This window comes from Muntiacus reevesi, chromosome 12 (assembly GCF_963930625.1).
Source record: "Muntiacus reevesi chromosome 12, mMunRee1.1, whole genome shotgun sequence".
Lineage (NCBI taxonomy): Eukaryota > Metazoa > Chordata > Mammalia > Artiodactyla > Cervidae > Muntiacus > Muntiacus reevesi.
This window is the reverse complement of record NC_089260.1, coordinates 45,592,123-45,618,837: the sequence shown is the minus strand read 5'-3', so window position 1 is coordinate 45,618,837 and position 26,715 is coordinate 45,592,123. Positions and strand designations below refer to the sequence as shown.

The 26,715-nt window shown below is 42.1% G+C and overlaps 1 protein-coding gene across 4 annotated transcripts in view; it reads left to right on the top strand.

Moving 5' to 3' along the window:
- SULF1 (sulfatase 1) overlaps nt 1–26,715 on the top strand; it is a 184,007-nt gene that overhangs the window by 108,432 nt on the left and 48,860 nt on the right. For all 4 annotated transcript variants that reach the window (XM_065902843.1, XM_065902842.1, XM_065902840.1 and 1 more), the window contains exons 5-7: nt 5,389–5,628; nt 15,562–15,713; nt 18,056–18,225. In XM_065902843.1, the coding sequence (XP_065758915.1) occupies nt 5,389–5,628; nt 15,562–15,713; nt 18,056–18,225 (562 nt within the window). The remainder of the gene's footprint in view (nt 1–5,388; nt 5,629–15,561; nt 15,714–18,055; nt 18,226–26,715) is intronic.

The window sequence follows — 26,715 nt, the reverse complement described above, 5'->3', positions numbered from 1 at the left end:
CAAAACTCAGATGTTTCCCCTCAAGTTCAAGTCCAGGACTCTTTCTCATCTTCATCCTCCTAAGTCCTGCTTTGGCAATCTTGTGGTGAATCTTCAGCCTTAAAGTTTCATAACATTCCCATGAAATAATTGCTCTGATAACTAAGAATCAGCACAATCTGCGTTTTAGGCACCAAAGTCCTGAAACTCAGAGAGGTCAAGAGCTCTGGCTTAAAACAAAACCGAGTCCTTCCAGCTATAGGACAAAACATGGTCCCACCCATCAAGCTGGAAACACATAATTATTAGTTGCATGGATACAGAATCATTTTGGGTAGTTTCCCAATGAAAAATCAATGGTGCAGTCACAGTGGCCATAGGTGCAGGACCAGGCAGTGTTGGCTGACATGAACCACTACACAGCCATAGAAGAGAAGGGGCTTTATACTTACCTTGCTGGAGCGCTCTGACTCAGCAGAGGGAGGAGGTATGATTCCTACACTCCGTCATCTGTGTCCACCCAGGGACTCCAAGATCCCAGGCAGCATTTAACATTCAGCTTCTAAGGACAGACACATCTGCAGCCCACGCCCCCTCTCCCACCCAGACCCAAGCTACTGAAATCACTTCAGTCCATAAGAAAGCAGGAGACAGGCTTTAGTGTCTGTTAGTATCTCCCCTAAGAGGCTAGATGAAGCAAAATACTTATGTGCTAAGTTGCCCTCAGCTGTGTCTGATTCTTTGTGATCCCATGGACTGTAGCCTGCCAGGCTCCTCGTCCATAGGGATTCTCCAGGCAAGAATACTGGAGTGGGTTGCCATGCCCTCCTCCAGGGGATCTTCCTGACCCAGGGATCAAAGCTGTGTCCTCTTATGCCTCTTGTACTGGCAAGCGGGTTCTTTACCACTGACACCGCCTGGGAAGCAAATGAGTAAATGAGCCCTACCCTTACTATGAGCAGACATCATTTCTGTTTCTCAGTCTTCAGAAGTCAGTGTCACAGCCAGTACTCAGCCTAGATGGAGCTTAAGAGCATGATCTCTGAACAGACAGCCTGCATTTGTATCTGGGCTCTGCTGCTTAGGGTCTGTGCAGTCCTAGGCATGTTGCTTAACCCTTCTGTACCTCAATGTATCATCCCTGATGTGGGAATAATAAATAATAACACCCACTATGGAAAGTTATTGTCAGGATTAAGTGATTTGCTACATATGAAACACTTAGAAATGGGAGCAAGTATAAAATCCGCTTGGGCTTCCCAGGTGGCGCTAGTGCTAAAGAACCCACCTGCCAGTGCTGGAGACATGAGATGTGGGTTCGGTCCCTGAGTCAGGAAGATCCTCTGAAGGAGGAAATGGCAACCTACTCCAGTATTCTTGTCTGGAGAATTCCATGGACAGAGGAGCCTGGTGGGCTATAGTTCACCGGGTTGCACAGAGTCAGACATAACTGAAGCAACTTAGCACACACGCAGTCATAAAATCTGTGAGAATAAATATGAAATCAGTGTTTTCTCTTCCTGTCTGCCTATCTTACAGCTTTGGAAGTGGTCTAAACCACTTAGATCACTTAAAGAGAAGCACCCACTAAAGTCTCTTTCAGCTCAAAGCTTCCCTGGTTCTGTGTCAGGCTTCAGGTATATCTCCAGGAGTGGACCGTGGGCAGGCAGCACTGATGTCATCAGGGAGCTTGTTAGAAATGCAAATTTTTCTATAACATAACATGCTCTCCAGGTGATTTTTAACGTTGGAGTAGCATTGTCTCAGAATCCTCTTTACTGAGAAGTTTCAAGCTAGATGCTCACATTCAGTCAGGAGCCCCACCCGTGGGGCTGTTACCACTGTACTTGCAGAGACGAATGGAGAAGGAAATGGCAACCCACTCCAGTGTTCTTGCCTGGAGAAGGAATCCCAGGGACGGAGGAGCCTGGTGGGCTCCCGTCTATGGGGTCGCACAGAGTCGGACACGACTGAAGCGACTTAGCAGCAGCAGCAGCAAAGACCAAACATCTTCATTGTTCACTTAGACTGACAAGTCCGTTGAAAGCAGAGGGTTTAGAGGGATTTTTTTTTAGTTCTTCAACACAACCAGCTCAGTCATTTAAGAAAAGGATATTTATTTATTTTTAAAAGATTTTTTGATGTGGACCATTTTTTAAATATTTGTTGAATTTGTTACAGTATTGCTTCTCTTTAATGCTTCAGTTTGTTGGCCAAGAGACGTGAAATCTTAGCTCCCTGACTAGGAATCAAACCTGCCCCCTCTGCGTTGAAAGGCAAAGTCTTAACCACTGGACCACCAGGGAAGTCCCAAGAGTGATATTTAGAGTGAGAGAACAGTCCTGGCTGGGGCAATTCCAGGAGTGATGCATGGAACTGATCCTGGTGACACAGATGATAAAGAATATGCCTGCAATGCAGGAGACCTGGGTTCAAAGTGGGCATTGCAATCCACTCTGGTATTCTTTCCTGGAGAATTCCATGGACAGAGGAGACTGGTAGGCTACAGTCCATGGGGTCACAAAGAGTTGGACACAGCTGAGTGACCAACACTTTCACTTCTTTCTGTATGGGGCTGAGTTTTCACCTTTAGTTTTCATATCATATGATCTTAGATCAGATTTCCACCTCCCATCCAGTGTTGTGGTCCAAATGAGTTTGTAAACTGGAGGTTGCTGCTTTATGATGCAACCTTGGAGGACAGCCTCCAGTTGCTTTAAAAAAAAAAAAAAAATTTTGAGTCTAGCTAAGCTCATGAGGAAACTCTGAGAAGTCATTCTCTGACATGAAGAGACCATTAGGCAATAAAAATTGGTCAATAGTGTTTGCTAAGTTTTCTCAAAATTCAAACTGTTACCATAAGTAATCTCCGCAGATTTCTAAAGAGGAGAAAAGAATAAGTGAATGGACTTTAACATTAACCTTGAAATCTCTCCCCACTCCTGTGTTTCATTGCGTGTATTTATTCCAAGCTCTATCCCTTTTATGATCAACTAACATAAATATAAAACACAACATTTTTAATGTGCACTTCTTTGATCTTCTGTAGTGCATAGTTCTTGTCAAGTTACTTCTTGAGCAACAGTGAAGCCATTACTTATCCAGTTTTCTTCCCAAGCTGAAAAGTGTTAGTCAACACACAGCCTCTGATACATCACAGCATCTCTTGGGTCTTCTATTTTTTTAAATAAGTATCTTTTTTAAAATTATTTATTCTTTTTTTTTTTTTGGCTGCGTGTGGGCTCTCTCTAGTTGCAGAGAGTGGGGGCTGCTCTCTAGATGCAGGTACACTGGCCTCTCATTACAGTGGCTTCCCTTGTTGCAGCGCGTGGGCTTTATGGTGAGTGGGCTTCAGTAGTTGTTGTTCGTGGGCTTAGTTGCCCTGTGGCATAAGGGCTCTTTCTGGACCAGGGATAAAACTGGTGTCTACCCTGTATTCTTACCACTGGACCACCAGGGAAGCTCTTAGGTCGGCTTCTTAAGAGTCATTCTATTGTAGAGGCACAACGCCGTTCAAGTTCTTATCACCCCACGACCTGGGGTTTCAGCAACCTCTTGGCCATACCTTTGATGGACCAGCCTGTTTCCTCGTCTGTACATACCTCCATTGTCATAGCAACACCTCTCAAAGACTTTTATCATAACATGTCCTTCATCCCTTTGACAAAGATCTTACTCTGCCATCATTTTGTCTGTTCTGTCAAAGCTGAATATCTCTCCCCAGCCGCCAAGCTATTTGCTACTCTGCCACCCATTACATCAAGAGAAGCCTTCATTTTCATTCCAGAAGACTCATGTGCCATTTTCATCACTCCACTTACCTCATCCCACCTTCAGTGCACCGCACATACCACTGCACATGCCCCTGATGATGCACTTCGCTCATCCCCAGTTCTTCTTCCTCCTTTCCTTCCAGTCGTCCCCATCCACTGTGGCAGAGTTCTTACTAAATATTGCCTCCTGTCACCACTGTCCTTATATGCCCTGCTTACTGCTGTATCCACACTACCTTGCTTTGCAAATATATCCAAGCAATCTTCATATATAAGTTCTTGTTAGATAGTTTACTAGTGAAGATTGGAGGCAGCAGAGAACTTCCCATTGCTTTTGTTAATGCTGTGTTTGCGGGACCAGTCCAGAGAGTTGAGGTCAGTAGAATGAATGCTCAGCATGAAGTGGGCGCTCACTACATGTTATTCATCGATGGCAAAAAAAAAAATAAGTTTCTTGATCTTCTGAAGACAACCAGGGCAGAAAAAGCAGTTTGGAATCCTCCTCAGCGAGGCATACTTAGAGAGCTCTAAGGAGACACAATTAGAAACCGTCTTTCTGTTTTCATGTAAACGGTAAAAGCGCGTATGTGAAAAAATATGAGGCCGACTGTGGCTTTTTGGATGGCTGCACACTTCTCTTCTGCTCTGAATGCTTGCCTGGTTTGCATTACGATTTCCTTCCTTGTTGGAAAACGACATAGACTTTCTCCCTTTCTTTGGAAGAAGTAGGACCTGTTGGAAATGTGAGGCTCCAGGATTGAAATGCAATGGGCTTGGCTGTAGTGCTCTGTAGTGCATTTCTTGACAAGTCCTGAAAAGACTATTGAATTCTGGCCTGAGTTTTTTTTTTTTTCCTGCAGTATTTGGATGGGATTCAGCTGCCATGTTTGGCTGGATTGAGTAATCAAAAGAGGTTTCTTTTTTCTTTCTCGGCAATCTTATGTACAGTTTCATCCTTTAGAGTTCAAATGGAATATTTTACTACTAATACAAATACTTTTGAATGCAATAGAATCATAGCTCTTTCATAAGCAAACAATCCATCTTTTTAAATGACGTGGAAACAGGCAAAAACATAAACTGATCGTGTGATCCTGATAGAAAAACTGCCAGGTAAGTGGTAAGTTTACTAGGGGATACCAAGTTGCAATGGAGATTTTTTTTTTTTTTTAGTTAAACACGCATTTTGGATGAACTTTTACTTAACTGCAGAAATTTTTCCCTCTTTTTTTTGATATGATAAAAGTACTCTATCTGTCTTTTCTGCAGTGTTTGTAGCTGGTGTGAGTTTGGTGAGCTAGGAGTTTTGATGCTCTCTAATCAACTTCAAAGGGCTGCTGGCCTTTGAATCTACTCCATCTCTAAAATTCTAGCTTTAATGATCAGATGAGCCTGCAGTTTTTTCCTTTGAGATTGAAGAAGGGAGACGCCAAAATGTGTTTATTATTCTGCAAAATACTTAAGATGATAGGATCCCCAGCGCTGCACTGTGTCCTGGAAATGAGAACTGGTCCAATCGCAGACTCCTTCAAGCCAAGGGAGGGACATTAACAAGTCAGGGGAACAGAGGGACATGACATCAGTGGGTGATTGTGCAGTGCTGTCTGCTAAGCAGTGCTGGCCTTGTGCCTTTCAGGGTCCCTGCAAGTCATGAACAAAACCAGAAAGATTATGGAGCGAGGGGGAGCCACCTTCACCAATGCCTTCGTGACCACGCCCATGTGCTGCCCCTCCCGCTCCTCCATGCTCACTGGCAAGTACGTGCACAACCACAACATCTACACCAACAACGAGAACTGCTCTTCCCCCTCCTGGCAGGCGGTGCACGAGCCTCGGACGTTTGCTGTCTATCTGAACAGCACCGGCTACAGAACAGGTAAAGGGAAACTTCCAGGCCTTCAATTCCATGAACTCTGGTAACGCATCTCAGAAAAATGCACTATGTGATGAAATCTGTGAACTTCCAATCAGTCCCTAAATGGAAGGAATCTAGACTTGCCTCCCCCCGCATCCCTTCTTTTGTCTCTGATGAATGTCCCAGCCAGAGGTCCCTTAGAGAAAAGTCAGAATGATCCTCAGTGGACACGTGAAGAAGAAGTTGTCCCCATCGGCACGTGCATGTGTGGGTGCTCAGTCACTAAGTCATGTCATACTCTTTGCAATCCCATGGACTGTAGCCTGCCAGGGTCCTCTGTTCCATCAGAGCACCCAGCAACTGGAATTTTCCAGACAACCCGCACCAGAAGAGTTTCTATCCCATGAGCCTGCTTACCTCAACCTCCCAAATTTCCAGGTCCTGGCGCCAACTGAGCACATTCTTACATGCAGAGCACCTATCCCAGGATCTGGGACACAATAATTATTTACTGAATTCATAAATAGCTGAAAGAAATAATCCAATGAGGTGTACCTTATTAATTCACCTATTTACTTACTCATAATTAATAGGATTCCGCTTTTCTTCAGCTTCATTGTGGTTACTTTTAGATCTCAAATGTTCACCCTTATTTCCCAGGAAAGGAGGGCATCCCATAGTACACCTTTTATCACCATTTAACCTACATAGATGAGAGGTGTGGTTAACTGGTGTCTTGCATATTAGGGACCTCCTTCCAGAGAGATCGTGAACGTCATGTCAATCGTTCTAAGAAATAAGCAAGGCACCTTCCTGTATGATTGACCCAAAGCCTTTATTCTCCAAGCATTTAAATGCTCTCATTAGGTTTTCTGAGCATTTCTTTTTTTAAATTTTTATTTATTTTCTTATTATTTTAGACTTAGCCACATGTGGCCAATAGCTACCATATTGTATTAGCACAGTTTCCACTATCTTTGGGGCAGTGGAACCATTTTAATAGAATTAGGAGTGGGAAAGACATAGTCTGAGCATTTTTTTAGGAAAGGAAACCCAGATGTTGATTGAGGGCTGTAAAGGAAAATAATTATTCAGAACCAACTAGATTTATTCATAAGAATTCAGGGTGTCATCATTAAAAACTTGTTGGAAATGATTTTCAGGTCTGCAGATTCTCTCTTCTGTAGATTTAGAAGAAAAGGATTTTGGATAAAGGTATTCTCTCTCAAATCTCTTCTAAAAATGAAATTAATCTTTTCCGCTGGATTTAGGAACTAAGTGGCCATTGATTTCTGTGCAGAGCACCTTGTGGGCACTTAATGCTTGTTATTTATGGATGAAAACACTGACTGTGGAGATGATAACATTGTCATCCACAGACATCTCAAAGTCTCCACTCACAGAAGGAACTCCTCCCATGAGCCTTAAAGGTGTCTGCTTATGCTTCGGAAAGAAACTAGGTTACTTGGAGAGCCTTATCCTGAGTGTTTTCCCACATAAGTGGTTTAAATTTATAGGACCTTTCATCTGAGAGCTCTAAAGCAATTTGCAAATCTCTCCAACATCCCTGTAGGGTTCATAAACAGCAAATGTACTTGGCTTCATTTTATAACTGAGGTGAGGATTTCAAATACCGTATGACCAGCTCATAAGCAAAATCAGAAATGGTCCCCTGATGCCTGACTCCTGATTTTGACCACCAAATTGTGTTTTATTCATGGGAAGCATTGTGTGAAGTCAGTGCCTTTCAACTCTAAATTGTCCCTATAATTGAATTCCTAGTAGCAGAGACAGAGAGAGTTGGAACCTAGAGAGTTAGAACACTCGTCATATCCAGACCAACGTGGTTGATGTCTGTCCTAGGAAACAGAGATGTGGGTGACAAAGAGAACCCTGCTGAGACTTAGAGCTGTTGACTAGAGCTTGCTAATACATTTCAGGGTCAAATCAAGAAAGGGAAGAATGAAAAGGAGTCTGGAGAGAGCGTGAACATGGCTATAGTTGACAGTGTTTCATTGTGTACTCGAAATTTGCTAAGAGGATAGATCTTGGGTGTTCTTATCACAACAGAAAATAGTGGAGACTACTGAACATGTAAAGGGATGAGTATGTTGATTGACTTAGCAATGGTTCTTGTTTCACAGTGTTTTTGTATAGTGGGCCCTTGGGTTATAAACCTTACAATTTTTGATTGTCAATTTTACTTCAGTAAAGCTGAGCCATCGGAAAGAAAGGGGAAAAATGGGAAATTGATATTTGGTGCTCGCTTCCTCTGTACCAGGTATTTTAGCTGAGTTTGCTCACCTAATTCTTCCTGCAGCCTTGAAAGGATTTGCCCATATTGCCAATGAAGAAACAGAAACTCAGGAGAGTTGGTCTGAGGTCACAAGCTAGTCCGTGACAGACTGAATCTAGCACACCTGACTCCATCTTTCTTCTTCCCATTATCTTATTTCCTGACCTATGTTTCTATCATGCCTCATTCCAAAGTGCCTGATAGAGACACATAAAACATAATAGGATACAGAGCAATAAGGACCCTGTCCAGTAGAAATGGAGGGTAAAACCAGCTCAAATCAAGGCAAAGGTTAATATACAAAACCACAGACATGCCACAGAATTGTGGAGAAAGGCTGCATATTTGAAGTTAAACTTCCAGATGGCAAAAGCAAAAATGGAAACGCCATCCAGTGCAAAGTTCATTGGGCCACCAAGAAAAAACAAACCTGTTGCTTCTAAGAAGTGGAGTGTATTCTGGTACTTGTTTAAATTATCCTATGCTGTATCCAACCTACAGTGGGTTACAAGAGCTTGAATAAACCTCAGAGATAATTTCGTTCAGTTCTCTTATTCTCAAATGATAAAGAATCCGCCTGCAATGTAGGAGACCCGGGTTCCATCCCTGGGCTGGAAAGATTCCCTGGAGAAGGGAATGGCAACCCACTCTAGTATTTTGACCTGGAGAATCCCATGGAAAAAGCAACCAGGTGGGATACAGTCCATGGATCACAAAGAATCATACAGGACTGAGCAACTAAGCATATACAGATAAACAAACTTAAATATTCCACATTTTTTTTTATTTTACTTTTTGGCCACACTGCCCAAGAGGCATGTAGGATCTTAGGTTAGTTCCCTGACCAAGGATCAAATCAGTGTCTCCTACATTGTAAGCACAAAGTGCTAACCACTGGACCACCAGGGAAGTCCCACCAAATGAACAAATTTAGACCCACAAGATAAGGGGACTTGCTGAAAATGACCCATCTGATGTTCTACTAGGAGGAGTGAGCAACAAGACCTTGGTCTTCAGGGCTCTTTCCAGTATGGTACCCCAGCCTTGTGGGTTAGGTCTAGGAGGAAACTGCAGACAATCAGCCTTTCCCGGGGACAACTAGCAGTCCTGTGGTGCAATCCATTGGGCCTGCTTCAATCAGTTCTCTTCTTCAGGAAGAGGAGATTTGCTTCTGGAAATTAACTCACATTCTGTAGCCAACCTTCTTCCCTGGGGTCTAGACACTTAAGTCATAATGGAATTTACAGTGAGTCATCCTACAAAGTAAAAGGAATTCTTTAAGGAAAGCAGGACTTTCCAAATGCTTAAGACTTTTTCAAACACTCTGCTAGGAATATAAAAGGGATGATATGCACCCAGGAAAATAAATTTTGAGAGTGCCCACTAGTAAATCGGAAAAGGTAAAAATTGGAAGGCTAGAACAGCAGTGATAATGAGCTATATAACTTAAATTCATCTTTAATGGGAAAGTATTGATATATCTCAGACAATTAGGAAGTAAAGATGTCTCTGTGACAATAATTATCAATCCAACCAGGGACAGAGACTCATTTGAAAATCTACAAATAAGTACATCAGAATGACAGACATCTCAGGAAGTTAAGATAATTGGTGTCTCGGTTTTAAACCAGCATAATTATTTATGAACCACTAAACTAGTGGGGGAGGGGGCAATATATAAAGATTTTATTGTTTTCCTAACAATAAATGCATCATTTAGAACATTTAGCTGAGAACATAGGAAAAATAATGACGAAAGCTGTATTATACATAAATACTCATCTAGCGAGAATCACAAAGCAGTAATCAGTTTTACGAAGAACAACTCAGAGAAGACAAACTACTGAGAAGACTTATTTTGGAAGGTAACCAGAGTACATGGGTTTAAATGAATTGAATTGATCCAGTATTGCATTTACCATTGTATGACATTATTTTCTTTTTTCAGAACCAAGGCATATTTTTGGACTGACTATACCTAAATTTTTCTAACTTTACTCATGGAAAATATGACTTTACAACAGCTTACATGTTTAAGAAAGGAAAATACAATAACATTTCTATTGCATTTTATGTTCTAAGTGAAGTGGTAACAATATTGAATTATCTATCATAAAAAGGAAAATTCTACCTGATTATCCACTTAAAATTTTTTAGTTTAAATTTCTTTTGCAAGTAGAGACATGAATGTAAAACCTGGCATAAATTTTAAAGTGACAGTAATAATCCATAATTGAGAGGTAGAATCAAGTATTAGGGGAAAAAGCCCTGAACCAAACGTCGAAGAACTGGAATCACGTCCTTACTCTGCCTTGAACTTATTTCGAGAACTTTTCCAGGCCAGTTTTCTAACCTATAGAATGCAGAGATAGGACTAGAGGGATTCCTTAGTTCTCTTTCCTATCCAAAATTATATTGTAATTTTATTATAATCACTGTAATCATACTGATTCCTTTAAAAATGGTAGCGCTCAAATTATAATCATAACACAGGATTTGTAAATTCACAGGTGAATTAAATTTTAGTCATACTAATTCTGCTTCATATCACTGGAGTGGAAGGGACAATATTTAATAGAGACCTGCAGGAAAATTGTTATGTAAAGAATTATTTTTGTAACAAAACACCGCAGACAAATTAATCAATTTTTACATTATAAAATGTATTTATGTTACTTATGAAGTGAAATGAAAGTCACTCAGTCGTGTCTGATTCTACACAGTCCCATAGACTGTAGCCCGCCAGGCTTCTCTGTCCATGGAATTCTCCAGGCAGGAATACTGGAACGGGTTGCCATTCCCTTCTCCAGGGGATCTTCCAGACCCAGAGGTAGAGCCTGGGTTTTCTGCATTTCAGTCAGATTCTTTACAGCCTGAGCCACCAGGAAGGCCCCATGTTACTTATGGCAAGTATATTTATTCTCTAATATGAGATGTTTTAAAATTTATTAATAGAGTTCACTAAAAGTAAAACAAACTAATATTCTTATTTTTATGAATGATGGTATTATGGATTTTTGATAAGTACCCAAAAACAAGATGTAGCCTACCATAGTATGCTATTAATTGAGTCACATTATGCTTAAAACTATAGTAGACTTTGATCCACGAAGAGGTATAAAGTAAGATTCCTGTCTTAGCTAGACTTCCAGTCTAGTTGGGGAAACCAAACTCATGTGTACAAGGTGACATAAGAGTAAATCATAATTTTAACTTGGTTCAAAATTATGTAAATTTATAGTTCCTATTAGTGAAATCCTGCTACCCCAAATCTAATCATTGCAAGTAGTCAGAGCTCAATTAATATATTATTTGTTATATTAAATAACATTTGACTTCTCTACAGCATCAGAAATCTTTTGTATATGTCGTTAACTATTGCAAATCTAAAAATAAAAGCTTTTACCTCAAATAGTTCAAGGAAATTTTTCTAAGTGTTGTGTAACAGGTAGTATTGGACAGAAGTAGTGTGGACTGAAGTCAACAGTCGTCATGATCAGGACTTTCTGATCTTTCTCCCTGTCACCCAACCCCACCTTCCACCTTCTAAACAGCTGTGAAGGGAAGTGTTTAATGGCCCAGAGAAGAGAGGAGGGGTAGATGGTGTGCTAGTGACATATTCAGACAGTAGTTGAGTTGAATTGCCAAAGCTAAAGGATTGAAAAACTTCAAACTGCACATAATATAATGGCAATATGGGCAAGAAAATGAAGTTCACCTTCGAGAGGGAGGAAGAGATTTGGTGCATCTGGAGGAAAATAATTAGAATCCCAGATAATCAATTGCAGAGCACTGCCAGGAAGTGTTGTTGAAAGAGGCCAGGGATAATTATAAATGAGCCTCAGTGTTCGAAGGTGACACTAAAGGCTGAGTAACTCCACACTGACAACGCTGGGTACTGCCTCATGATGCACGAGGTCCCATCTCCCTTGAAGCCAAGAGTGATGGGTGAGGACACATTTGGAATAGTGAGTACATTTTTTACACCCCATTAACACAAAGACACGGAAAACCTGGAGGGAGTTCTGAAGCGAATAACAGGGACTATTAAGAGACTTAAAGGAATTGTTTATAAGGGGAGGATTAAAGGAAAGGGAGATAGCCATGGCAATGGGTAGAAAACAGTCCTAAATAACCTAACGAGTAAAGCATTGAGGAAAGGACAGGAATGACTTGGCCTGGCTTCCTTGAGAGAGGGGAAAAAAAGAACAGAGAACAAAACTAAAAGTAGCAAGAAAAAAAAATCTAAAAAACTAATTAAGCAAGAAAATGTCAGCCAATTGGGAGAGGATTTGTTGCTACAAAAATGAATCAGATTAGTGAAGAAAACTGTGTAACCTCTCCAGCGATGTTTTCAGATGCACAAGGGCAGAACTCTAGAACAGAATTTCCTTGCACTTCAGGAGGGTAAGTTATTTAAATCAGAACCCAGAGTTGAAAGGCTAATGATCATGGTGATGGTAATCATAATACTGGGACTACCCAGGTAGCTCAATGGTAAAGAATCTGCCTGCCAATGCAGGAGAACTGGGTTCCATCCCTGAGTCAGGAAGATCCTCCTGGAGGAGGAAAGGGCAACCCACTCCAGTATTCTTGCCTGGGGAATTCCATGGACAGAGAAGCCTAGCCAGCTACAGTCCTATAGCTGGGATCAAAAAGAGTTGGACACGACTTAGCGACTAAACAACAAACAAAAATCATAATGTTGGGTTGGCCAAAAGTTTCATAAGATGTAGAAAAACCTGAACAAACTTTTTGGCCAACCTAGTACCAGCAGTGGCAGCACTTAATAAGCCCTCATTATGTGCCAGGTACTGTTTTCAGTGCTTTACATATGTATTAATTCATCTTCATCCTCACTGTATCCCTTCCACTATTATCATCATCATCTTCCTGGTTTTCCAAGAAGAGAATTAGAAGTAGAGAGAGGTTAAGTAGGTCACCTCTGGACATGTAATTAGAAAGTAACAGAACCAGGATTTGAACCCAGGCAGCCTGGCCCCAGGCTTTATATTCCTAACCACTATGATCTTTTATAAAAAGAGGGAAAAGTGGGGGGAAAAACCCTGAGGATGAGGAGCAGGCCAGGGGAAAGAGCTGGGCTCTGGGTTATCAAGTGAAAGGCTTCTGGAAACAGTCCCATTCTGAAGTCATGCTGGTGGGGTGTGGCCTTGGTCTGCTGCCTGGGACTCTTAAGTCCCATTGCATTTTGTCAGAAAGGAAAATTATCTGTGGTTCAGTGTGAGAAGGTGGTTAGTCTCTGAAGATGAGAACATCTCATTAGAAGAATTCCTACAGCTCATAGGAAGTTCAGAGGGAAATCCTGAGTCACAGCTGACGTGAGACCTTCTGACACTTTGTTCCATGCCTGTCTGTCTGCTCAGGGGCCCTGGCAGAATCCTCAAGCTGTGGATGTTTGACTAAGGGACCATCTGATTGATTCAGTCATTTGCAGATTCAATGTATAAACATTCATTCAGCAAGTAAACAAACATTGCTGTGTTCCTCAGACTTGAGTCAACTCTTCAAAGAAAATAAATCCAAAGAAAAGTACCAACTTTTGCACCTCTGAAACTCTACTCTGAAAATATTTTGACCAAATTAGCTTTTTTGAAAAATCATAACTCAATTGAAAACACAAAATTTAACAAGTCCAGAACTTGTAGAGTTCCCAGAATAGGTGGGGGTCCATGAACTCCAGTTCAAGAAACAAAATTAATGGAGCCCCTAGACTACATGCTAGGATGGAAGGAGAGTGCACACAGATGAAATTAAGGCAGTGTTTGTCTGAAAAAAACCTTACAGTATAAGGGATACTGGCTTCCCCAGTGGCTTAGCAGAAATAATCTGCCTGCATTGTGAGTTGGGAAGATCCCCTGGAGGAGGAAATGGCACCCCCCCTGCAGTATTCTTGCCTGGGAAATCCCATGGACAGAGCAGCCTGGTGAGCTACAATCCAGGGGGTCACAAAAGATTCAGACTTGACTTAGTGACTAAACAGCAACATAAGGGAGATTAGGCTTATACATGAACATAACTGTTCCACAAGGAAGGATGAGACTGTGATATCGAGCCACAGAGATAAAATCCTGTGGAATCAGTACAAAGACTGGGAGTGAAATGGCATCTGTTCTGGCCTGATTCATAGAGAGGGAGACCAAGAGAACAGCACAGGCAAAGAAGGAGAGGTGGAAACCAGAACACCTAGAAGCATCACAGAGATGTGCAAGATGGGGTTGGAAAGAGAGGGATCTTGTCCAGACAAAAGGAAGGCCTTGGATGGCAAGCTGTTAAACTCACCGTGATTCTTCATCCAAGATTGCGAGAAGGAGGTTATCACCTGAGCTGGTCTTCAGACTGATGGTGAGAGTGGAAAGACCCTGGGGCATGCATAGGAGAAATGGTCAGGAATCTGTGGGCCCCCAGGAGGGGTGTCAAGTCAGAGAAAGTGTGAGAGGTCCCAGAGCTCTGACCCACTTAGAGCCTACAGGCAGCAGCTGCTGCATAGCAAGGTGAGCAAAGGGGTAGGTAAGGCAGGGAAGGTGCTGGGTGGCCATGCCTGGTGAGTGATGATGCCACTCTGAGAATTAAAGGCTTTCTAAAGAAGTACATATGCAAGGGAAAGTTATTCATTCCATTCTGGACGATTGCATTAGGAGCAAGAAAAACATTCAGATGGAGATATTCTACTGGTGGTTATATATCAAAGATGAAATCAAGCTAAATAGAGATTCCGTAAAGACCCAGGAATGAAATATGTTGGATAAGTTTGAGATTCAGAAACATGTGCTTTAAGAGCAATACCAGTAAAGTGCCTGAATTCCAGGATCTGTTTTCATCATTCCGAGCCAGTCATCCAAGAACTTTCTTTATGTATGTAAGTAGAGGCATCTGTAATGAAGCCAGAAAGTGGGTTTGACATGGAAGGCATCTGATTGAACAGTGGTGTTTTTGTGGCACGTATGTCAATACTTCTATTTTACTGTAATTCTATGAAAATTAGTCATCAAGGTTGTAACCCCATGTTGCTAGAATTTTTGATTATCAGTAATAAGCACACATTTGTAAAGTATACACAATGCAAACAAGATGACATGCATGTGACATAAAGGCGCTGACCACATCCCATAGAAACTGAGTTTATGAAGGTTCTTTGACTAAGAAAATATGTACTGTCCTGATAGCCAAAAGCAAAGGCAAGTTTTTCAATAATATTTTTGTAATTCACAACTTTCAAGCGATATGTTGGAAAACTTACCCCAAAGACAACTTTCAGTACTCCACATCTCACACCAGCAACTTCTCTGATTATTATATAAACTTAACAAAAAATTCATTCTGCTTTTATCCTGGAAGGACCACAAAAAATACATGCATTCAAAGTATCATGAACCTGATGGTGATTTTATTAAACTATACTATATTTATATAAACTATCCATGTACCTAGGCACTATTCTTATTTATTCAAAAGGAAAATGTATGTGGGTCACTTTACCAAAGAATCATAGTATTACGTGAATGTTACCTTGGCATCCACTGTTACCTAGGTTAACTTTTGTTTCACTGTCTTTTTTTCAAGACATAATTTCATGTCGATGCATTTAGTTATGACTGATCATTTCATATGAGGAAATAATCCTTCTTTCCCCCTTGCAGCCTTTTTTGGAAAATACCTCAACGAATATAATGGCAGCTACATCCCTCCTGGGTGGCGAGAATGGCTTGGATTAATCAAGAATTCTCGTTTCTATAATTACACTGTTTGTCGCAATGGCATCAAAGAAAAGCATGGATTTGATTATGCAAAGGTAATTTTCAGGCACTTTTACACTGCATCAATTTACTTCATGCATAATGGGAGAAAGTCATTTTCAGTATGTTAGCCTATCCATGAGATTGGCTATGTTCTCACAGTTTTAGAATGAGAAATTTTAACATAATTTTAAACTCCAGGCAAGAAAAAGGCTCTCAGGGAACACTGACTTTGAATAGTGGGTTTTTTTTCTCCCCCTCATTAGGATGAAAGGCAATCAGCCTTTGATGAAAGTATTATCAAAAAAATCATGAATGCCTCCACTCTGTCTTGTGATAATTCTTGGTTTTCCTCCCTCTAGAAGACTTGCCCACATAATCAGATGTTCATCTTGTACTGTTTGCTTTTCATTAGGGTGAGAGTATATTCTGTCTGTGGCTTCAGATTTAGATGTAAGAATAAGAAAAGACAAGTGCAAAACTCAAAAGTTGGGAAACCACATTCTTTGCTTTTACCACACTTTGATATTGACAAGGACACCTGCCCATGGCAGCTAGAGTCCACAAAAGTCTGTAAGGCAGTCAATCCTAGTATTTCCAAACCAGTTCATAGAAACTGAAGTGAACAGGTCCCAGAGTTCTCTAACAAATGGATCCCAGATTAGACTTTTGAAAATTCACACAGCTTTTGTGATTGCCAACTTAAAACGGTTTCCAGATCGCAGGAGTGGAGGGGGAAACATCTTTAAATTTAGCCTGCTAATTAGCCTAAAATACCCTCTTCCCTCCTAACCATGTCCATCTCTTCCTCATTTATCTAAAAGAAGCTGAGAATCTGCTCCAACTAGCATAGATCTCTGTGAAAAAGGCGTTGGTAGAAATCAGAAAGAGGGGACTTGATCTAATTTTGGCCCATCGCTATTCTTATGCTTGGCCTGATTTGAGCTCAAGGGACTTGGCGGGGGAGATAAAGTGTAAGTCTCCTTTCGTACCCTCCAGAAAACAATGCATGCAAATGAATTCACAAACATTGCTAATAGGTTTTCAGACTCATCAGAGTTGAGAGTTGGCAGAAACCTTGGAGGCAGGTTTGAGCAGTGCCCTACAAAATACACTAATTGTCACTGCTCCCATTTTTATCTGTGGGGATACTTGTCATGCTCCTTGTTCAAGCTATTAACCTTTCTTTCCCTGTTGTCCTAAGGAGAGCAAAGTAATCAAGATTCCCTCCAAAGACTAAATCAGCGTATCTTGCCCGTTATCACAGCTGATTAAGTGTCAAAGACAACTGTGTCGAAAAGAATATAGATTTTTTTTTTTTTAGAGAGAGGAAAGGAATGGAACAGACACTTCCTTGGAAGGAGGTGATAGCCTGTGGGCTTGTCCTAAGAAGGACATGTGACATAGGCTTGGTCTCTTGGGCAAGGCTTTTGCAGCTGTTCTAGTCCTTGAATCTACATGTGATTGGGCATGCCTAGAAGCCTCTGACAGTGCACATTGCCTGAGCGCTTTCTGAATAAACTTTATACTGGAGTTCCAGGCCAATGATACACACTTAGAGGAAGCAGGTGTTTTCAGTTTTCATCTTTTCTTTTTCATTCCATCTCTTCCCCCGCTTCTCCTTATAGTCTTGCATCAGCCCCTTGGATTATAGATTAAATTGTTCTATTAACAAGTCAGGCTCTAATCCCAACAGCTGGATCATTTTAGTTGTGCAATTAACAGGGTATAATCTGCAGGAAATCAACTGCTCCCCATATTGAGTGTTTCAGATAAACTAATTCATAGAATGTTGCCCCTTTTCCCTGTGCATCCAGATTTTGGTCGTGACTTTCATTGCAATCATTGTGTAATTCTCACAGGTGAATTTTTAACTTCACGAAAAGATTTTGTGTGTGCGTGCATTTATGCGTGTATGTGTGTATGCATGTGCATGTCTGTGTGTATGTGTCTGCAACTGTGAATTTGTAGTGGGCGTGGGTATTTCCTGCCCTTGAAGCAATTAAATTTTTTTGTCAACGAATTACATCAGCGAAACCTGAGAATGAAATATGTATCCGGTGTTTCATGTACTATAGCATTTGTATTGCCAGATCTGATCATTATCTTGGGCAAACAGTACTTGACTTTTTAATTTTTTTTCCCTAATTCTGAAATTGTACATTACTTTAAAAAAGATGTTTGTGTGTGTTACTATGCTAGCAACCCTAGAAAGTAATTGGCAACTGATCTCTGTTTCCAGAAGATGTTTTTCTCCTTGGGAAGTACAGTTTCTCTTCCTGCTTAAGATCTTACCTCCTCATTCAGTGAGTTGCTTCTGAGGGAAAACAGTATTCAAATGTGATCTGATGAATGTCACGTTTTGTAATTTTTGTTTTGTGTCAAATGTATGTTTCAGGACTACTTCACAGACTTAATCACTAACGAGAGCATTAATTACTTCAAAATGTCTAAGAGAATGTATCCCCATAGGCCCATTATGATGGTGATCAGCCACGCGGCGCCCCACGGCCCCGAGGACTCGGCCCCACAGTTTTCAGAACTGTACCCCAATGCTTCCCAACACATGTGAGTAACAGCCTCAGCTCTGGGACCTGCTGCGATCGAGCCTCTCCTTTGCTCCCCACCCGGCTCCTCCCCTGCACCCCATTTCTTTCCACGTGGCATCTCCACAGGGCAGGAATAGGGCTTCTGCCCCGAGACCACAGAACAGGCAGGCCCTGGGGCTTGCTGAGGTGGTTTGATTACGAATCACATCTCCAGCATCGTTAGTGACTGACCAACAAGAAGAACAACAAAATGGACAGAGAGAGAAGCACATGGGGTGACTGGGGGTGATTTTGATCAAGGGCTTCCTTCAGTTGTCTGAAATAATATTCATCAACGTGATCTAATAATAATAATGATCAAATGGTATGTTTCTTTTAGCAGCAGAGTGGTGGTGACCCCTAAGTCTGGTTATAGAGACCTGGGTGAATTTCCTGGGCTCGGGCTGTGGCAGCTTTGCCACAGATGTCTGATTAGAATTGCTACAGAGGCAGCTGCAGAGGGCTTGCCCGAGAGGCCGTCTCAGGTCACGGCTTTAAAATAACCTGATGTTTCTTTTTGAGAGGCAGGAGGCTTGGGGAGGGGGTTGGGAGGCCCAGAGGAGAGGCTGATGGCATACGGAGATGAGACAGAGAGCAGAGAGCTGTGTTAAGCTGACCATTCTCACGAGGCGAGTGTAGTAAGTCTGGATACTTAGGCAGCAAAGAACGTGATTTTGTTTTTCCACTCCTTCCTCACTCTTTCTTCTTATCCATTGTGCAATGATGTGCAGTCCTCCACGCACAGCAGTGGACTGAAAGTTTAACCATGAGAAGGGTAGGAAACAGGCAACTGATACATTTCCTTCATCACTAAACCTCCAGTATTCATTCTTATTCTATTTGTGCTTAAATATTATCCCTCTTCAGCCACACTGATTTTAAAGCTATGATCCCAGATGGGGAAAAGAATAAAGATTAAATGCACTTCCTTATGAAAAGAGATAAGTAACTTCCTTATGAAAAGTTATAAGTAACTACGGAAGGCATTCTAGTTGCTGGCATAACATATCCCTGGAAAGCTTTTTATTCTTTTTTTTTTCTTATTATAACTAATAAACTTATGGCTCCTCGTCAGTGGTACTTAGATCCTCTCTATCATATCAAGTGACTTAGAAAGAAGGAAAGACAGGAACTAACAATTCATAAATGAAGCCAGGTGTGTGTCCTACTGAGCATGCCCAGGAATTTGGAGGATGGACATGTTTTGATGCATAAGATATTGTCGACAAAGAAAGCTGCCCCAGCAACTGAGGCATAGGGTCTGGATGATCCATTGTGTTTTGGAATGAGCACTGTGGATGAATATTCAAGACTCTCTACCCTACATATAATTATGCAGCTAAATTCATGAATGAAGCCCACCAGGGGCTAGTGATTCTCCATTAGCCATCACTTGCAGATTCAGTAACCTGCTGGTTCAGTAAAAGAAATAGGTCTTTGCAGACTTCTTCCATGCCCTGGGACTCACCTTTCCCTTTTCTCTGAGTCAGAAATTGCTTTCTTTGTTGCATTAGCAGAATCCCAGCCTAAGGTGATTTTCCACAACTGTAAACCTCACTGCTGTTTTCCCGGGAGTTTGAGGACAAGGAGTTGACAAAAATGTGTTTTATGGCTCCTTAGAAGTCAGCTTGCCTTTGAAGCTTCAGGGCAAGGTCCTGAGCCTACAGGAAAATCAGCCACAGGTCAAAAGGTTCTGACAGCTCAGCAGTGTGCACAGACAGCAATGCAGGATGAGAAAAATCTGCAGAGTTCTCGGGGCTTCAACAATAACTTTAAAAAAAAAAAAAGAAAGAAAAAGCATCTCTGATTAAATTCTGTTTCATTCCACAAATATTTATGAGTGCCACCTTTGACACTGTACAGCACATCAGGGATATAGGCGCAAGGAAGACACAATTGCTGGGACTTCCCTGGAGGTCCAGTGGCTAACCCCCCAATGCAGGGGTCTGGGTTCAATCCCTGGTCAGGGAACTAGATCCAGCATGTAACAAAGAGTTCGCATGCCACAACTAAGACTTCCTGCTGCAGTCAAATAAACATAAAATAATCTTCATTTATTAACAAAGAGACACAATTGCTCATTCTAGAACCAATGAACTAGGACAGAGGTCAGCACATGGGGACCATCTCTGACTTGCCACCAGCTTTTATAAATAAAGTTTTATTGAAACACAGTCATGCTCATTCATTTAGGTACTATCTGTGCCTGCTTTTGCAATACAGCAGTGGAATTGGGTAGCTGTGGCAGATGCCATTCGGCCTGCAGTGCCTAAACTATTTACTGTGTGATTCTTTACAAAATAAGTTTGTTCTGGGCTCTTGCTCAAGGAGGAAGACAGACAAATAGCCTTATCAAAGAGCCTTGTCAACAGCAAGCTCAGAAGCAAGTGCTAGAGCAGGGAGCCGAGGGTCTGTGAAAGTTTGGAGGAGGAAGCATGCACATCTTTTAGAAGAGCCAGGGGAACTAGTTGCAAGGAGGCAGGCAAAGTGGACTGCAAAGGGCAACATTTCTGCAGCTGATAGGCAGAGATTGGATAGATGATTTCAGGAAAAGTGGTCGCCATGAGGTCATCTAAGATGTGATTAAGGAAGTGAGGAAAGCAGTAAGGGATGAAGCTAGAGAGAGAAACCTGCAGGGTATTGAGAACTTGAGTGAATTTATATGTAGCTGCAAACAGAGTCCCTGGAGACTGTTTAGTCAAGGTAGACATCATATGTAACTTGACCATTTTTATATGCAGTTTTCGCTATTCCTTTTTAGTTGAGATGAACCGCCTTTATGCCCTACTATGCTCAGGGCTCAGTCGTGTCCAACTCTTTGCAGCCCCATGGTCTGTACCCCACCAGGCTTCTCTGTCCATGGAATTTTTCAGGCAAGAATACAGGAGTGGGTCGCCTGTTCCTTCTCCAGGATATCTTCCCGACCCAGGGATCAAACCTGTGTCTCTCGCGTCTCCTGCGTTGGCAGGTGGATTCTTTACCACTAGGGCCACCCTGGGAAGCCCTATGAGCCTTACTAGTGATTCTATAAAGCTGAATCCACACATTGGCAGAGTGAAAAGCTCTCAGGCCTCGGAGGCAAATAAGCACTGGTTCCTATCTCAGTGGTCCTTGCTGACCTATAGGCAGTACCTTTCACCTCTCAGAACCTTCATTGACTCATCGGTAAAATGGGGGTAATAACCAGCAACTTGGCATGATGTCGTGAGTAACAATTAAGAGACCTCACCCTGGACCTGGAACATAGAAGCCACTTCATAGGTGCTAATTCTCTGTGATCCTTCCTATTAAGATGAACCATAAAAAAAAAAAAAGAAAGAAAAAAACACTTTTTTCTGGATTTGATCTTTCTTGACCTACAAAAAGGTGCTGTTTTGTTTGATTTCAACTTAACATTCAAGGGGAAGCAGCTAGGGAAGAACAAGTTGGTTCTTGTCCATTGTGGCCTGACAAGTCTGTTGACGAGCTAAGACCTGCATTGATGAGGCTCTCATCCTGCCTATTCTAAGAACAGACAGGAGAAGCACCGGCCTGGGCTGTGTTATCTTTGCCAGGTGCAAACCATGCTACTGGCAGTTTGAAGAACACCCTTAGCCATAGAAAATGAAAACTCACACAGTGGGTTGAGTGATTCAGCTTCTATTTGCTGCTAAGCCCGGGGCTTTGGAGCCCCTAGAATGAGGAGATCCGCTGTGTCTCCCACAGACCTTGAAAGCCTTGAATTCCGGGCATCTTTGTCGTCAAGGTCTCCCTAGCTGCCGCAGGAGGAAAGGGCTGGAGAGAGTCCATGTGCATCTCTCTTGGAGCTGTGAGTGACTGCCCGGGTTCACAGTTCAGGCTGCACACAAAGGGAGTGAGACAAATTGAAGACAAGCTTTCCATTGTGGCTCTTGGAGCTCCTGAATGGCTAGTCTCCTTAGCGAGAACATGAGCAAGGCATTCAAGCAAAGAGATGCAAGAAGTTAAGTGCTTTGCAGAGATATTTGGCAGGCCCTGTGAAAACAGCAAGAAGCTGTAGGTTCTGCCCTGTCGGGGGCAGGGGAGGGGGATGCAAGCCATGTGAGCACTTTCCTTGAGGTTGCCTTCCTTGGTGGTCAAGCGTTATCCAGATGTCTTTCATCCGCCTTGGGTTAGAGCTATCTGACTCCCACTGCCTGGAGCGAATGTATCAGGTTTCCATGGTGTTTGTCGTGGCCAACAAAGAAAGGAAGCCAGTTCAATATTGAGGCTAGAGGTTATGCCAACCAACTAAGAAAGAGAACGGACTACCGACCACATGGAGCAGGGGACCATGTTTAATCAGACAGTGGCTCAGCCACTCCTGGCCTCTAAGAGATCTGAGGGACTCTCCATCATGATAATACATATAATCATTCTTATCACAAAGCCCTTCACTATGATTAAGACTCTACTGCACTTTCCAGTAAATTCTCTCCCCCGTATCCTCGTAATGATGCTAAAGCCTCATCTTCTTGGCATCATTTCTCCTTCCTGGCCTCAGTGATGTGATAATACTCACCTGTGGACAAAAGCTGATGAGAAAAGAGATTACATTTGCCTTCTTGATGATTCTCTGAGATGCTGAAGCTCCCTTGACAGTTTTCCACCAACTGTGCCTCCATGAACTTAAAAATTTTATTCCAGTTCAACAGCTCTTTCTTTCTATCCCTGGAAATGCGTTTGACTCTGTACACACACATACACACACACACAGGTTCATGTGAAATAAAAATTTAGGTAGAACAATCCACATCAACTAACTTGCAGAAATTGTTCTGATCATGGAGTTTGGGATGGACACAGCATGTCAAAGGGACAACTACCCTAAGGAAGCCTCAGAACATTTCTGAAATACCTTTGTTATCTAAAGTTGAAAAGAAGGGACTTCCCTGGCAACCCAGTGGTTAAGACCCCACGCTTCCACTTCAGAAGGTGCATGTTCGATCCCTGGTCAGGGAAATAAGATCCCACATGCTGAGTCGTGCGGCCAATTAAATTCATTCAAGTTCGAAAGAAATGTCTTGCCTTAAAAAGAATTTGCACATTCTCTCTTCATTTCTTCCACAAATACATAAAAGGGTATGCTTTCAAAGAGGAGAGAATTTTAAATCCTCCATAAACATTTCTGACTTGAGCAGGATTAATTGCTCCCCTTGTGACTCAGCTGGTAAAGAATCTGCCTATAGTGCGGGAGACCTGGGTTCGATCCCTGGGTCAGGAAGATCCCCTGGAGAAGAGAAAGGCTACCCACTCCAGTATTCTTGCCTAGAGAACAGTCCATGGGGTCGCAGAGTCGGACACAACTTTCACACACAGCGACTTTCACACACACACACACACACACACACACACTTCCCCTATTACCTCTCTATTCTTCTCTCTGTCATTTACTACGTATCCTATTGCACTGGCTGTTTACTCAGATCTTTGATGTCCAGTCACACAACTTCAGAATAATCACACTCAACACCACACAAATGACACCCTGCTGCTATACAAGGCAGCTCTTTCCCGAGGCAGGACATAATCATCCATCTCTCCCTCCCGTTGCCTAGTGGGCATGGCTCCTGTTGTTTTAGTTGTATAATACATTTTTGTTTAGCAAATGCATCAACGTGTTAACGCTTCCAACTAGCTGACATGAAAACCCTTTTAAAAATAGTATGAAAGTAGTTGAACAATTGGTTTTATGAATTAAAGGGTACCTAGTGAAAGTATAAATCGATAAATTTTTAGATTAAAAAATGAATACAATGAATAAAATGAATAAAAAATTAAATAAATGAAGTTTATTTTTAAAAAAAAGACTCAGTGGCTTTGCTCAGGTCACGTAAGTAGATAGGGATGAAGCTAGAGTCCAAACTCCACTCTTCTGGACCCTAGATCTTTCCACTACACCGGGCCTGTTCAATATCTGTCACAGTCACAATTTTTAGTAGAAGTGTTCCCTGTGTATGTATTGACACAATTTCTAATTGGAGTCCGTAGCATCGTTGGAAGCTTCTTTGAATTAGTTTTGTGATATGCCGTTTTATTGTAAGGCTTCCCAGCTGGCACTAGTGGTAGAGAACCTGCCTGCCAGTGCAGGAGATGTAAGAGACTTGGGTTCAGTCCCTGAGTCGGGAAGATCCTCTGGAGAAGGAAATGACAACCCTCTCCAGTATCCTTGCCTGAGAAGTCCCATGGACAGAGGAGCCTGAAGGGCTACAGTCCGTAGGGTCACAAATAGTAAGACACAACTGAAGCGACTTAGCATGTACCTTTTTTTATTGTGAAGTTTTAAGATGCACCTGTAATCAAGACAATTTGATGTTACCCTGCATGTGTTCAGTTACCCACCCAAAGACATTTGAGCTCAAATGGGGAATATGTCCACAGAGTCTCATCAAGTTTCATTTTAGTGAAGGCTGGACTGGTGTGGCTTGGGAACTTGTCTAGAATATCCTATTTTAATAGTTTGAGTGTGTACTTCCTGAATCTGTACAACCAGCTTATGCTGGGAATTGAGACCTATTTCTCAGTGAGTGATGATCCTGCTACCAATAAGGGTATTAAGAATTAGGATTTTTGTTGTTTTATGAGACTAAATGGGTGGCTTCCCTGGTGGCTCAGTGGTAAAGAATTTGCCTGAAGTGCAAGAGACCACTTGCAGTGGTGGAGATGTGATTTGATCTCTGGGTCAGGAAGACCCCTGGAGAAGGAAATGGCAATCCACTCCAGTATTCTTGCCTGGGAAGTCCCAGGGACAGAGAAGCCTGGCAGGCTACAATCCATGGGATTCCAAGTCGGACACGACTTAGCAACTAAACCACCACCACCATGAGACTAATAGCAAATGAAGAAAACACATGTTCAAATATAAAATACTCGAAATGTATTTTCTTTGGGATGACAGCAGAGGCCATCAGTGGTACCAAATGAACTGCTAAGTTCTTTGTGTTTCCCCGAGGATGGGTTTAATATGCAATACATGCATTTCTTGAAACTATTTCTGTGCTACTAACAATTATTCTCCTAAAATGTCCACCCATCAAAAAGAAAGGAGACATGATTGATTTGAGAAATCTTATCCTTGTTATGTCAATAAGCAATGTTAGCAAGAAAAGCAAACCCTGGGGAGAATCTGATATTGACGGCAAAAGCTGAACATGCACATGCAGTGCTCTGAGGGATCTGTCCGTGAGCTGCTGTCCTGAGCAACTCTATTTTGGTTCAGTTGCTCAGTCACGTCAGACTCTTTGCAACCTCGCGGACTGTAGCCCACCAGGCTCCTCTGTTCATGGGGTTCTTCAGGTAAGAATTCTTGAGTGGGTTGCCATTTCCTACTCCAGGGGATCTTCCCAGACCAGGGATCAACCCATGTCTCCTGCATTGGCAGGCAGGTTCTTTACCACTAAGCCACCAGGGAAGCCCTTGCTAAGCAATAATGCTAAACAAATGATGACTAGAGAAAAGCATTGTGCAGAGAAGCCTTTCTGGGGAAAGCTCACCTTTTATAAGTATTGGAGTCATCTGCTGAGAGTTACAGGTGCATCCCTGAGAGTATAAGGTCTGGAGAGCACAGTTCTGAGTCAAACATGTATCTGAACAGACACAGAAAGCCTCACCAGAACAGACACACATGGCTGACACTCTGACATGAATTTTTGAGGTTTGTTTTTCTTTTTTATGACAATTTGATCCTTTGTCCTCTCCCTTTTCAAGCAAAGAGTCAACGTTCTCTACCTTTTTGAATATGTCTCCAGGGTGTCGTGGAGGGTCAGACTTGATTCTGTATTTGCAACAAACTTAGGAACACAGCAGCTGGTGGGAGGCATCTGAATGGGAAACAGAAGCAGCTAATATTTTAAATCAGGATAATCAGGATAAAAGCTAAGAACTTTAGGACTTACTTTATATTTATTTATTTGGCTGTGTCAGATTTTAGTTGTGGCACATGGGATCTTTGTTGCTTCACAAGGGACCTTTGGTTGTGATGCACAGACTCTAGTTGTGGCGTGTGGGATTAGTTGCTCAGCAGCATGTGCGACCTTAGTTCCCCTACCAGGGATCAAACCTGAGTCGTCCCCTGCATTGAAAAGTGGCTTCTTAACCACTGGACCACCAGGGAAGTCCCAGGACTTACTGTTGATAGAAGAAATGTATGGATCACTTCTCCCTTTAATGATGGGAGTTTGAGATACTTGTTGGAGAGGACAGTTCAGTGTGACATCATGAAAGGAGCAGAGCTTCCAGCCTGTTCTATCTGAGCCACCTCCATATGCTTTACTGTCTCGGTTGTAAAATGGGAGTGTTTTATTTTCTTGGGCTTCAAAGTCACTGTGGATGATGACTGCAGCCATGAAATTAAAAGACACTTGCTCCTTGGAAAGAAAGCTATGACAAACCTAGACAGTATATTAAGAAGAGACATCACATTGCTGACAAAAGTCCATCTAGTCAAAGCTGTGGTTTTTCCAGTAGTTGTATA